Here is a 15,208-nt window from a genome sequence, read left to right on the forward strand (position 1 = left end):
TGGGGTTGCTAAGAGTCGGACATGACTGAGCGACTTCACTTTTCACTTTAATGCATTGGAGAAGGTAATGGCAACCCACTCCAGTGTTCTTGCCTGGAGAATCCCAGGGACAGGGGAGCCTGGTGGGCCGCTGTCTATGGGGTCCCACAGAGTCAGACACGACTCAAGGTACTTAGCAGCAGCATGGTCCCCAGGGAGACTCAGCTTTGAATATGCACCAGAAGAGCCTCCAGAAGAGGCCAACACCTGAAGAAGAGCCTCCAGAAGAAGCCAACACCTGAAGAAGAGACTCCAGAAGAGGCCAACACCTGAAGAGCCAACACTTGCTTTCAGACTGGTGAGACCCTAAGCTACAAATTCAGCCAAGCTCGCTCAGATTTCTTTATCTACAGAACTGTGAGCCGGTAAATGAGTTTTGTTTAAGCCACTACATCTGTGGTAATCTGTTCTGCATTAATAGAAAACTAATACAATAGTTAACCAGTGTCCAGTGTTATTCAACTCTAATCTATTCCCCCAGAGAATCTTGTCTAAAAGGGAAATTAGATTGTCATTCATCTTTGCTTCCCAGTAACTTCAGAAGAAAATTTAAACTTAGCATCGTGTCCAAAGCTTTACCTAAATATATCACCTGTGCCGATCAAAAGGTGAATTTGTACCCTTGTAATATGCTGGGTTTCTCATTCACCTGTGAAATTCAGGTGATTTCACAAAGCATCTTGGTAACTTCATGGGCCATTTAAAATGAAATCTGAACTCTTTACTCTTGTCATTTTTTACCTACACAATCTGTCCCTCCTCTCGTTAGGTCACTGGGTTTATCTAGTCTCGCTGTCTTAATGCTCACTACACTCCAGGCACACGTGTTCTCATCATTCAGCCTTTGAACTTCCTCTTCTCTCTGCCTTAAACGTTCTTTTCCAGATCACTGCTTGGCTGGAGAATTCTTACCATTCAGAGCTTAGCTTAAATGTTGTCTCTTCAGAAACGCCCTTCCTGACCACTTATGCTAAAAGGGCCCACAAGTCACTTTCACAGTATCCCCACTTTATTTTAATCGCACATACACCTATATCAATTCAGCAGAAAGATAAAACAATTATAAACATGTAGTCACCTAATATTTGTTATTGTGTGCATCAAAATGGATGAAGTAAAAGTCTGAGAAAAACTAAGGGAAGAAATTGACCATCCACCATTCTAACAGGAGTAAGGTAGTATCTCGTTGTGATATATTTTCTTGGTTATTTATTTTTACCCCTCCCCACATACACTAAAATACCAGTTCTATAAAACAGATAATTAGATCTTGTTAAACTACATCTTCATTCTTTTAGGAAGAGACACACAATTAGCCCTCAATGTTTGAATGAAATAATAACTGTCCTCAGTGTGCGTGCAAGGTCATTAAGTACGATTGCACAGTGCACAACCTGCCCAACCACCCATGGGAGGCAGCCACTGAAGGATAAAGCACAAAAAACCCTTTATGCTATAATTTAATCTTCATAAAAGAGTTATAGAGTTATAAGGGGTAACTGAGACATTTTTATTTAAACCAGTTTCCCCCCAGTACTCAAGATAACATGATTTATTACCTTGACAAAAGTCTTGATCACTCTAATATCAGAACTGTGGCCGTGTATTACATCCACAGAAAGGCAGGTCAGGGGATAGTGGTTGATTTATTCAGCAGGAGAATAAAATTATACTAATTATTATTTTATAATAAATTAGCAGTGATAAAATTCTATAATGGAGCTGTTCAGCACTTTTGGCCTGGAAACCAGCAGGCTTAAATTCATTGGGCAATTTATAAAATAGACCTATTAAGGAGTATACTTTTCTAAAAGCTCAGAGGCTAATATTGGCATAGTAGTCTTTATTAAAACCAGTATGGATCACTCAAATCATACAACATGAACTCTAAATCAAATGAAATTCAATAGTCATAGGGTACCACTTGCCAAGAAAACCCTATTAAAAACGGGAAGATATTTAGTGAATCAGAAGTTTGAGACTCATTGGCATAAGCGTGCAAGATTTTTCTGTGAGAAATATTTTGGAGATCTATGTCAACAAAAATGTAACTAACCTTCATCACCATTGACTAACTAGCATTTTCCAGAGGAAGGCATCTCTGGGTCTAGTATTCAACAATCATTGCTGCCTGCATAGTTTTGTATAAATTAAGTTCCACAAGTCTTCCATTTTTTACTACCAGAGACAAAATACACATAACAACAGCAATGTGCCTTTCCATCACATATGCCAGTTAGAGGCTCAAATGCAAAAACTATGATATCATTTCATAAACTACAAGGCAATAATAAAAACAAGCTATGCATTTTAGGAATAATGACACTAGATTTGCTAGGCATTGAATCCTCCAACACATAGCAACATGCCAACTCACTTATATTTTGTTTTCACAGCACCAGTTGCTATCACCATTGAATGAAAACTTAATAGAGTAAGAGATACAGCAACAACATACTGAACCCGCTGTCTCCTTTTACACCCCAGGGATACCCAAGCCCTAGGATCAAAGGCCAGGGTGAATTTCTGTGGCTAGGTTAACACATCAGAGGTCAGGGTTGTAAACTTCTTGCCCCCGTGTTCAAATCTCAAGAGTCTGTGTGACTTTAAGACTTCCTCCCTGTCCCTGAAAGGGTCTCTGGTCATAAGGTTATATGTGTCCTGTGGCCTCGTGCTTTTTTTTCTCTCCATTCCCTTCACGTGGCATTTCTGTCACTGCATCTAAGTCCCTTGAGGCCTCAGCGTCAGCAGTCACAGCTGGCAGGAGTGACGTCTGGAAAGCCTTTTGGGGTGAAAGGTGCTCTATCCCCCTACAATGCTATCATTATCAGTCATCTCAGCAAAATCAGAGCTGAGCTTCCTTCCAGTGTGACAGCAGCTGCAAGCTGCTGATATCCTCTTGATATGGATTCCTTGATTGTTAACCCAGAATAAAATGTATATTGCTTTGATAAAAAATGCATGCAGAAAAGCTTCTTATTGAAGGATTAAAAGTAAAATCGGTTTTTGTTCTAATTTCCTTCTGTTCTCTTTGGACAGCGGGAGTACAGACTTATTTTTTTTTACTATCCTTCTGCTCAAGGCGATGGTATTTTTATATTAAACAAAGGAAGGGATTTACTGCAAATATCCAGGCTGAGGCGAAGGAACCAGGGCTACCAGTCAGCGACATGAAAACTGGACTTTGTTACATGAGATGCAATGCTAGATATCTTCTTCCTTAATTGACTCAGTGACTGTACAAAAGTTCATTTACTGCAATCAATATTCCTTTACATTGTGCCTCAATCAAAAACTACTTTCTGTGGTCAATAGCAATTAGACAGATGTTAAGAAATGGCAATGTGAATGGTGATGAAACTCAAGATTTATACCTGCCATTCTTCTCAAAAAAAAAAAAAAAAAGCCAGGGAAACAGCTAATGGCATTATATTGAATTTGCCACCTTGCAGGGAAGACCTATAACAGGCTTTGGGAAAAAAGTCAGAAAGATCACAGGCCAGGAAAGTGAGATGAAAAATCTTGCTAAAGCTTTATTTCTGATGTCTTTCTAAGTTAACCAAGATCTAATAAACAACAGGAAAAAATATCAAAGCAGAAAAAACACAAAGGACACAAGAGGGATACAAAGTGTTACATTATAGGAATTTTCAAAGAAGTAGAATAATTTCACAGGAGAAGAGCTTTACAGACAGTTGTCTCTGGTGTTAGCAGTAAAGAGTGATGGTTGGTGAACACTGGAAAGATAATAAAGATGAAAGGAAATCAGAGCAGGAGGCATATTAAACAGAAATGATGAGACATGAGTGAGCACCTGTAAAGAATTGAATGGTTTCCCTGAATCAACTCACTTTTCCCTAACAGAGCTTTTTTTTTTTTTTTTAGATAGAAGTGGACAGCTGGGAACAGAAAGCAAACCCACATAGGACTGGAATCCACAATAAGCAGTGAAAACCCCACCTGACCTTGGACTCTAACCAAGGACCCTGAGATTAAGGGTCTCATGTTCTACCAACTGAGCTAGCCAGACAGCCATTACCTAAAAGAACACAGCAAGGTATTTGCCTCCTGCCAGAATGTCGGGCTTCCCTGGTGGATCAGCGGTAAAGAATCTGCCTGCCATGCAGGAGATACAGGAGATGCATGTTCAGCCCCTGGGTTGGGTAGATCCCCTGGAAGAGGGTATGGCAAGCTACAGAGAAGCCTCGTGGCTACAGTCCATGGAGTTGCAAAGAGTCAAACATGACTTTGCGATTAAACAGTGACAGCGACAGCATGGTATATATGAATGCTGTTAAAACAGTGGATGGGATCACTGACTCAATGGACATGAGTTTGAGTGAGCTCTGGGAGTTGGTGATGGACAGGGAAGCCTGGCATGCTGCAGTCCATGGGGTCGCAAAGAGTCAGACACAACTGAGCAACTGAACTGAAAACAGTAAATCCTAACAGTTCTCATCACACTGTATCTATAAGAGATGATGGATTGTTCACTAAACTTATTGTGATAATTGCTTCATGATGTATGTAAATTAAGCCATTATGCTGTACACCTTAAACTTATACAGTACTGTATATCAATAATATCTCAATAAAACTAGAAGAAAAAAATAAGCAGCTATATTTGATCAAAGCAAAGTTAAAAATGAAATGATGTGATCAACTCTAAGATACTGAAGGGGAGCAGAAAAGGCCACCCCAAAATGTGCCACTTTGTCATATGAATTATTTTGAGCTGAAGGCAATCAAGACCCAGCAGATTCAGGAGGAACTTTTACCTTTTCCTAACTCCCTAAAATAATTCCGATAGGGAACCTGGCTCAGAAAGACAGCTGTTACCAGAGATGTGGGTGTGTGCTCGGATGTTCAGTCATGTCTAACTCTGTGCGGCCCCATGGACTGTAGCCTGCCAGGCTCCTCTGTCCATGGGATTTCCCTGGCAAGAATACTGGAGTGGGTTGTCATTTCCTCCTCCAGGGGATCTTCCCAGCCCAGGGTTGGAACCCACGTCTCTTATGTCTCCTGCATATGGTCAGAGATAACATTCTCATTTGAAAGACTTACCTGTGTGGTGGGGCAAACATCTAATTACCAAACATTTGCCCATCTTATCAACGTGAATTATCTTCCTCCCCTTTGAAGCCCCATCCCGCATCCCATTCCTTAGCTCAGGATGATAGCATATAAACACTAATTGCCTGACTTGCCCTTGAGTCTCAAGAGTTTTATGAGTGTCTCAAACACAAGAAATTAAGCCACTTTTCTCCTATTAATCTGTCTATGTAAACTTAATTATTAAATGACCTAAAGAATCTAGGAGGGTAGAAGGAAATTTTTCTTCCCCTATAAATAAAAAGACACAGCAGTTCACAAAGTAGCAAGATACTGGAACTGGACATCTAGATGACGTCTGTTAGGTAGACTGCTTATAACCCAAGTTACAGTGGGACGCCAAGCCTTGGGCAATACAAGAAGAGACATACTTGGATTCTCTTGGTGGTCCAGTGGTTAAGAGTCTATCTGCCAATGCAGAGGACAAGGGTTTTATCCCTGGTCCGGGAAGATCTCATATGTTGCAGAGCAACTACACCTGCAAGCTGGAACTATTGAGCCCATGTGCCTAGAGCCTGTCTCCGCAACAAGAGAAGCCACCTCAGTGAGAAGCTCCAACACCACAGTGAAGAGTGGCCCCCACTCACCGCAACTAGAGAAAGTACACGCAGCACCAAAGACCCAGCATAGCCAAAAATAAGCAAATAATTTTTTTTGAAGAGAGATATACTTGCACCACAATCATTCTAACTTTCTGAATTTTCTGGAGACTTTGCCATCTGCTAATAGAAATTCCTTTGGGGTAGCAGGGAGAAAGAAAATCTAGAAATAGAAACCTCACTTTTGTGTCCTGGTTTGAAGATGCTATTTAACTGTTTGAGAGATGTCCACAAATACTTATGAGCAGAATCTTTCACCCTGCGCTTAACTTTCTTTGAGCATCTTGTCTTTTAGCTTTTATCCTTGTCATCCTCTTCATTCATTTTTCTTGACACACTCAGAAGAATCTTTTGAAAACAGAGTTAATTGGTAATACCATTCTTCTATCTAAACTCTTTCAATAACTTCCTGTTAGGTTTTGAATACATTCAAAACTTCTAATGGCCTGGAAGAACCTGCAGGATACACCTCACTCAACTGAATGGCTGCACCCCATGCTGTTCTCCCCAGGCTGAGATTCTCGGTACCCCAAATACCTCTTCACTTGAACAACCTAAGATCTCGTTCTCCCTTCCTTTCCCTTTTGTTAAGAACTCTCCCTAGTGCCTGAAGTTACCAGATGATGTATGGATGTTTGTCCTAGAGAGAGAGAGAATTAGCCAGAAGTCTTGATGATCTCCCATTGTATTTCTTTTATTCTATTCAAATCAGCATTGGCATTGATGGGCATTCCATCTTAATTCTTAGTGGTACAGACTCAGCAATCAGCATCAAAGGGGATTATAGGAAGACCTAAGGGATAGGAAAAAAGGGAGGCAGATGGAAAACCAATTATTAGAGGTATAGCTGTAAGTATGGAAAATTATGCAGGATTCAGGATGAGTAAAGAGGCTGTTGTCTACAGGAGAAACGTCAGCAAGGAATGAATATGAAATTAACAAAAGTAAAGTATCAATGGACCCAAAAAGTCAAATGGAATTACTGAATGATACAGTCAGGGAAAGTCTGTCAATGTAAATAGCAGAGTGAGAATGAATATTGAGAAATATCGTTTATATTTTGAATTGATTTGCATAACAGGAGAATGAGTAAAAAAATAAGTTTAAATCTTCTAAAAATTATGATTCTTAAAACGCTAACCTGATATAAATTGAGCCTAGAGGCCAAGATGTCATTGCTCCCAAACTAAGCTGTATTAACATTCTTACTGTATCCCAAAGGGGCTAAATAGATATTAGTGTTTTAGATAGATTTGTTTTCCTTCAGTTGCGCTATTTACTTTCTGCAGTGCAGTGCCTTTTATGAATGATCTTCTGTCAAAAAATATGCTCCAGGTACACTGCACACACATCCTGTTGAAAACAGGACAGGGCTTTTATTGTTCTAGCTTCATTCAGGCATCTAGCACAAGTCTGCTGTTATCTTAAACTGTATTGTGCCCCTACCTTCTCACTTAACAATGACACAAAGATCCAATTTATAACCAGCAGAGAGGAGGGGGTGTTTATCTCGTGTGAGGCTACACACAAGTGCAGGAGGCACAAATGGGTTGGCGGCACTTGTCACAGTCCACTGGAAGCTGAAGATGAATCAACAACAAAGAGGACATTTTAAAGTATCATTTTGATTTCAATTTGCTGCTACACCCACAAGTAAAAAAGCAAATAAATAATCATTCTATAACAGGAAAAACCATCCATCCTTTACACCAACCAAAAGGGCTGTAATCATTACAGGAGACTTAAGTGGGATGATATTGTGAATTAAAAGCCAGAAAAAGCAACATTAATACTTTGAATACAAACCTGAGCTCAGAAGATATTTTATTTTACTTTATTTTGAGTTTACTCTGCTACTGAACCATGAACCAAACAAAAGTTTTGGGGGTTTGCTTCTTTGTTCTTAATGTCTTAGAGAAACAAGATAAACAAAATATACATATGCATATATACACACACAATATAGTTTCTATATACAACATATAGTCACATATTCTTGTTTAGTTGCTAAGTCATGTTAGACTCTTCATGACCCATGGACTGTAGCCCGCCAGGCTCCTCTGTCCATGGGATTTCCCAGGCAAGAATACTGGAGTGGGTTGCCATTTCCTTCTCCAGGGGATCTTCCCAATCCAGGGATCGAACCCTCCTCTCCTGCACTGCAGGCAGATTCTTAACTGCGGAGCCACAAGGGAAACCATATATATATAGTTTCTAAAATGATTCACTTAGAACTAAACAAGAATATAAAAACAGTCTCTAAACTAGAAGAACATTTTCTTTCAGTACTTCCAATTATATATTATATAATCAGAGACACAACCCTAATCATATGCAGAATGTTGGGTGTGTGTCAGTGTGTATACATACTACATGAGTATCAGCTATTTGAAGATTAACTTGGGGGGAGTATAAACTGGTATCCATATTTTTCTGTCTTACAACATAAAAACAAACAGCATGACATGGAAATGTTTTTTCTTTTAAATTAATGTATTTTTTTAAATTGAAGGATAATTGCTTTACAGAACCTTGCTGTTTTCTGTCAAAGCTCAACATGAGTCAGCCATAGGTATACATATATCCTTTCCCTTTTGAACCTCCCTACCATCTTCCTCCCCATCCCACCCCTCTAGGTTGATACAGAGCCCCTGTTTGAGTTTCCTGAGCCATACAGCAAATTCCCGTTGGCTATCTATTTTACATATGGTAATATAAGTTTCCATGTTACTCTTTCCATACATCTCACCTTCTCCTCCCCTCCCACCATGTCCATAAGTTTATTCTCTATGTCTGTTTCTCCATTGCTGCCCTGTAAATAAATTCTTCAGTACCATCTTTCTATATGCATTAAGATACAATATTTATCTTTCTCTTTCTGACTTACTTCAGTCTGTATAATAGGTTCTAGGTTCATCCACCTCATTAGAACTGACTCAAGTGGGTTCTTTTTTATGGCTGAGTTATATTCCATTATGTATATGTACCACAACTTCTTTATCCATTCATCTGTTGATGGACATCTAGGTTGTTTCCATGTTCTAGCTATTGTAAATAGTGCTGCAATGAACAATGGGATACATGTGTCTTTTCCATTTTGGTTTTCTCAAGTTATATGCCTTGGAGTGGGATTGTTGGGTCATATGGTGGTTTTATTCCTAGTTTTTAAAGGAATCTCCATACTATCTTCCATAGTGGCTGTATCAACTTATATTCCCATCAACAGTGCAAGAGACACCCTTTTCTCCACACCCTTTCCAGCATTAATTGTTTGTAGACTTTTTGATGATGGTCATTCTGACTTGTGTGAGGTGATATCTCATTGTAGTTTTGATTTGCATTTCTCTAATAATGAGCGATGTTGAGCATGTTTTCAAGTGTTTTTTAGCCATCTGCATGTCTTCTTTGGAGAAATGTCTGTTTAGGTCTTTTTCCCATTTTTTGATTGGGTTTTTTTTCTGGTATTGAGTTGTATGAGCTGCTTGTATATTTTGGAAATTAATCCTTTGTCAGTTGTTTCACTTGTGGCCCAAGATGTGTCTATCTCAGAGAATGTTCCATGTGCACTTGAGAAGAAGGTGCATTCATCTGCATTTGGAATGTCCTCAGGATATCAATGAGATTCATCTCATCTAATGTTAAGAATTGTGTTTCCTTATTAATTTTCTGTTTTGATGATCTGTCCATTGGTGTGAGTAGGGTGTTAAAGTCTCCTACTATTGTGTTACTGTCAATTTCTCCTTTTATGTCTGTTCGTGTATGTCTTATGTATTGAGGTGCTCCTATGTTGGGTGAATAGATATTTACAACTGTTATGTCTTCCTCTTGGATTGATTCCTTGATTATTAGGTAGTGTTCTTCCTTATCTCTTGCAATCTTCTTTATTTTAAGGTCTGTTTTGTCTGACATGAAGATTGCTACTCCAGCTTTCTTTGTTTCCCAATTGCATGGAATATATTTTTCCATTCTCTCACATTTAGTCTATATGTGTCTCTAGGTCTGCAGTGGGTTTCTTGTAGACAGCATATATATGGGTCTTATTTTTGTATCCATTCAGCCAGTCTGTGTCTTCTGGTTGAAGCATTTAATCCATTTACACTTAATTATTGATATATAAGTTTCTATTGCAATTTTCTTAATTGGGGTTGATTTTGTAGATCTTTTTTCTTCTCTTGTATTTCTTGACTACATAAGTTCCTTTAACATTTGTTGTAAAGCTGATTTGGTGGTACTGAATTCTCTTAACTTCTGCTTGTCTGAAAAGCTTTTTATTTCTCCATCAATTTTGAATGAGATCCTTGCTGGGTAAAGTAATCTTTGTTGTAGATTTTCCCCTTTCAGTACTTTAAATATATCTTGCCATTCCTGTCTGGCCTGCAGAGTTTCTGCAGAAAGATCAACTGTTAAACATATGGGGTTTCCCTTGTATGTTACTTGCTGCTTTTAATATTCTTTCTTTGTGTTTAGTCTTTGTTAGTTTGATTAGTATGTGTCTTGGCATTTTTCTCCTTGGGTTTATCCTGTATGGGACTCTTTGCACCTCTTGGATTTGACTATTTCCTTGTTCATGTTGGAGGAATTTTCAACTATAATCTCTTCAAAAATTTTCTCATACCCTTTCTTTTTCTCTTCTTATTCTGGGACCCCATATAAGTCAAATGTTGGTGTGTTTGATATTGTCCCAGAGGTCTCTGAGACTGTCCTCAGTTCTTTTCATTCTTTTTACTTTATTCTGCTCTTCAGAAGTTATTTGCACCACTTTATCTTCCAGCTCACTGATTCGTTCTTCTGCTTCAGATATTCTGCTACTGATTTCTTCCAGAGTATTTTTAATTTCAGTAAGTGTGTTGTTCGTCTCTATATGTTTATTCTTTAAATTTTCTAGGTTTTTGTTAATTGATTCTTGGTATTTTCTCCATTTTGTTTTCAAGGTTTTTGATCATCTTTACTATCATCATTCTGAGTTCTTTCTCAGGTAGCTTGCTTATTTCATCTTCATTTATTTGGACTTCTGTGTTTCTAGTTTGTTCCTTAATTTGTGTAGTATTTCTCTGCCTTTTCATTATTTTTTTAAACTTATTGTGTTTAAGGTCTCCTTTTCCCTGGCTTTAAGGTTGATTTCTTTCTTCCTTTTGGTTTCTGCCCTCGTAAGGTATGCTTACTCCTTGGAAGGAAAGTTATGACCAACTTAGATAGCATATTCAAAAGCAGAGATATTACTTTGCCAACAAAGGTTTGTCTAGTCAAGGCTATGGTTTTTCCTGTGGTCATGTATGGATGTGAGAGTTGGACTGTGAAGAAGGCTGAGCGCTGAAGAATTGATGCCTTTGAACTATGGTGTTGAAGAAGACTCTTGAGAGTCCCTTGGACTGCAAGGAGATCCAACCAGTCCATTCTGAAGGAGATCAGCCCTGGGATTTCTTTGGAAGGAATGATGCTGAGGCTGAAACTCTAGTACTTAGGCCACCTCATGTGAAGAGTTGACTCATTGTAAAAGACTCTGATGCTGGGAGGGATTGGGGGCAGGAGGAAAAGGGGACGACAGAGGATGAGATGGCTGGATGGCATCACTGACTCGATGGATGTGAGTCTGGGTGAACTCCGGGAGTTGGTGATGGACAGGGAGGCCTGGCGTGCTGCGATTCATGGGGTTGCAAAGAGTTGGACACGACTGAACGACTGAACTGAACTGAACTGAAGGTTGGTCTGGTGGTTTGTTTAAGTTTCCTATAGAGTGAGATTTGTGCTGAGTTTTTGTTTGTTTGTTCTCTGATGGGCAAGGTTGAGTGAGGTCATACTCCTGTCTGTTGATGACTGGGTTTGTATTTTTGTTTTGTTTGTTGTTTAGATGAGGCATACTGCACAGGATGCTGCTCATGGTTGGGTGAAGCTGGCTCTTGTATTCAAGTGGTGTCCTTTGTGTTAGTTCTCACTATTTGATACTACCTATGGTTCGTTCTCTCATAGTCTAGGGTCTTGGAGTCAGTGCTCCCACTCCAAAGGCTCGGGGCTTGATCTCTGGTCAGGAACAAAGATTTCACAAGTGGTTTGTTATGGCATTAAGTGAGATTAAAGCAAATACCCAAAAAAGAGAAACCAAAGATGAATCCCAGACAAATGGCAGTTACAAAATCAGGCAAATAATAGTTAAAATAATGGAATACATACATATACACCCATAAGCAAAGTCAAAACAGTCCAACAAAAATAAAGGATAGTCGATTTACCTGGTGAACAAAGTAAATCAAAAATTATACTTCCCAGTTGAGAACAAAACTAACTAAAACACAAACTAGGAAACAAAACTAAAGCAAGGTGTCAAGTGTGGAATAAAGTAGGTTTCAGTTTTTTAAACCAGCTTGTTTTTATTTGCCTTTCACTTGTAGCATCTCATCTCCATATTTGGCACATGAAAGAGACATCAATAGCTCAAAAGAGGCAGATTTTTCTGATTTCCATTTAAAGAGCTGAGAGAACCCTCACGCAAGGCCAAGTCGGCCTTAATCAAGTTTTAAGAGTTAAAAAAATATTCCATCCATCCCAGAACAAGTAGGTTAATTTCACAAGGGAAAATTTTTTCAGTAATCCTTCGTGTCGGTCGGTTTGTGCTGCATGAGTCAAGAAAACTCTTAAATGGAAGAAAAAATAAGATTAAAAAAAAGAATCGGCGAGTAGAACTTTCTGTTTTCAATTGCTACCTCTGAATTGAAAAGCACAGCCTCTGTGAGGTGGCAAAGCGGCAAACACCTTAGTAAATGAAAAAGCCTAGTCCAGCTCGCCACACTTGGCCTTGAACGCCAGGCCTCTGAACACAGCATCTCAAAAAATGAAAGAGAAAAGGTCATTGGAGATTCTTCCCCTCTCTTCCCATGTTTCTTTTTAAATTATTTAACTTAATCTAACCAAGTTAAGTTGATCCAGGAAGAGCTTCATTCGCCATCTCACCGGCATCCTTACCTTCAGCTTGATCCCGTTCCTGCAGTTGACTGCTCCTCGTCCGCGAAGCAGCTGATCAGAACGGCTGGGTTTGGCTACGCGAAAGCCTCCCGGCTTCCGTCACCGCAGAGTGTGGCCCCTCCAGCGCCCCGTAGAGATCCACGAGTTTCTGGAACTGGGGCCCAGTTCAACAGAAGTGGAGGCTCAGCTCGAGTCTGGGGTGGAGGGCTTCAGGGAGCGCAGGAATCGGCAGACAGAGCCGTCACTTTAAAACGGGTAAGTCCGTCAAAAGTGCACTTTGGTTAAGTTAGTGAAAGTGCAGGGCCTGTGGCTCCAGTTTGGCCTCTTAGAACTTGGTCTGCATGTAGCCGTGGAAGGTGCTGTGGATCGACCTTTGAGGTACGTACAGGGAGACGCTAATGGTCTCAAAACAGATTCTGTCGCATTCTGGGGGGAACTCCCACCCATGCCTCCTGAATAGTTTCTTAGTTTCTTAAAGAGCTTGATACGTTATAGGCCCTGAATTCATGCTAGCTTTTTTCCTGTTTTTCCTTTTGATTTTTAATTATTTATTTTTACAGGAGGTCCTTGTTGATTATATTTTAAATATAGCTGTGTGTAATTGTCAATACTGACCTCCCAATCTATCCCTCCCCCTTCCCCCACCCTTCGGCCTGATAACTATAAATTTTGTTCTTTTGTGTGTGAGTCTGTTTCTCTTTTCTAAATAAATTCATTTGTATCGTTTTTTTTTTTTTAGATTCCACATATAAATGATAGTGTATGATATTTGTCTGTCTCTGTTTAATTTAAGTCCGTAGTATGATAGTCTCCAGGTTCCTTCATTGACAGGTGAATGGATAAAGATGTGGTACATACATACAATGGAATATTACCCATTTAAAAGAATGAGATAATGCCATTTGCAGCAACGTGGATGGGCCTGAGGATTATTTTCCCCTTTGGATACTGGTTAAGATAGGGATTTTTAAATATTACTTCTCTGTGGACTAATAGTGTTGAATACCTGCCTTGTAAGAGGAACTTGTTAGTAAAGTATTTCATTGGTTGTTTACAACAAACCAGTTATTTGGGCACTGTAAGTGACCAACCTAGATAGGATATTCAAAAGCAGAGGCAGTACTTTGTCAACAAAGGTCCGCTTAGTCAAGGCTATGGTTTTTCCAGTAGTCATGTATGAATGTGAGAGTTGGACTGTGAAGAAAGCTGAGCGCCAAAGAATTGATGCTTTTGAACTGTGGTGATGGAGAAGACTCTCGAGAGTCCCTTGGACTGCAAGGAGATCCAACCAGTCCATTCTGAAGGAGATCAGCCCTGGGTGTTCTTTGGAAGGAATGATGCTAAAGCTGAAACTCCAGTACTTTGGCCACCTCATGCGAAGAGTTGACTCATTGGAAAAGACTCTGACGCTGGGAGGGATTGAGGGCGGGAGGAGAAGGGGACGACAGAGGATGAGATGGCTGGATGGCATCACTGACTCGATGGACGTGAGTTTGAGTGAACTCCTGGAGTTGGTGATGAACAGGGAGGCCTGGCGTGCTGGGATTCATGGGGTCGCAAAGAGTCAGACACGACTGAGCAACTAAACTGCACTGAACTGAACTCCTAGTTTGGAAAAGAAAAAGAGGACCTAGAAAAAATAACTTGTCTAAATGCACACAGTTGGTTAGCGGTAAAGGTGGTAGGGATCACAATTTTTGACTCCTGTTATGGGTTGAATGGAGAAGCTCTATACAGTCAGCAAAAACAAGACCAGGAGCTGACTGTGGCTCAGACCATGGACTCCTTATTGTGAAATTCAGACTTAAATTGAAAAAAGTAGGGAAAACCACTAGACCATTCAGGTATGACCTAAATCAAATCCTTTATATTTATACAGTGGAAGTAGGAAATAGATTTAAGGGCCTAGATCTGATAGATAGAGTGCCTGATGAACTGTAGACTGAGGTTTGTGACATTGTACAGGAGACAGGGATCAAGACCATTCCCATAGAAAAGAAATGCAAAAAATCAAAATGGCTGTCTGGGGAGGCCTTACAAATAGCTGTGAAAAGAAGAGAAGAGAAAAGCAAAGGAGAAAAGGAAAGATATAAACATCTGAATTCAGAGTTCCAAAGAATAGCAAGAAGAGATAAGAAAGCCTTCTTCTGCGATCAATGCAAAGAAATAGAGGAAAACAACAGAATGGGAAAGACTAGGGATCTCTTCAAGAAAATCAGAGATACCAAAGGAACATTTCATGCAAAGATGAGCTCGATAAAGGACAGAAATGGTATGGACCTAACAGAAGCAGAAGATATTAAGAAGAGATGGCAAGAATACACAGAAGAACTGTACAAAAAAGATCTTCATGACCCAGATAATCACGATGGTGTGATCACTGACCTAGAGCCAGACATCCTGGAATATGAAGTCAAGTGGGCCTTAGAAAGCATCACTATGAACAAAGCTAGTGGAGGTGATGGAATTCCAGTTGAGCTATTCCAAATCCTGAAAGATGA

General features: G+C 39.7%; 1 protein-coding gene and 1 non-coding gene across 2 annotated transcripts in view; one reads left to right on the plus strand and one right to left on the minus strand.

The window, feature by feature from the left end:
• Positions 1-3,996: 3,996 nt before the first annotated feature.
• Positions 3,997-4,069, minus strand: TRNAK-CUU (transfer RNA lysine (anticodon CUU)). The gene has a single exon. It is a non-coding gene; the product is annotated as a tRNA-Lys (tRNA).
• A 212-nt stretch (positions 4,070-4,281) lies between these two features.
• Positions 4,282-15,208, plus strand: part of LOC147343739 (uncharacterized) — a 117,627-nt gene continuing 106,700 nt past the window's right edge. Inside the window, exons 1-3 of the mRNA XM_086380419.1 lie at positions 4,282-4,317; positions 11,599-11,671; positions 12,658-12,962. Of these exons, the coding sequence (XP_086236545.1) occupies positions 4,282-4,317; positions 11,599-11,671; positions 12,658-12,962 (414 nt within the window). The remainder of the gene's footprint in view (positions 4,318-11,598; positions 11,672-12,657; positions 12,963-15,208) is intronic.

The sequence above is a fragment of the Bos grunniens genome, chromosome 27 (assembly GCF_055505025.1).
Source record: "Bos grunniens cultivar Pamir isolate PY7600 chromosome 27, Bosgru_T2T1.0, whole genome shotgun sequence".
Classification (NCBI taxonomy): Eukaryota; Metazoa; Chordata; class Mammalia; order Artiodactyla; family Bovidae; genus Bos; species Bos grunniens.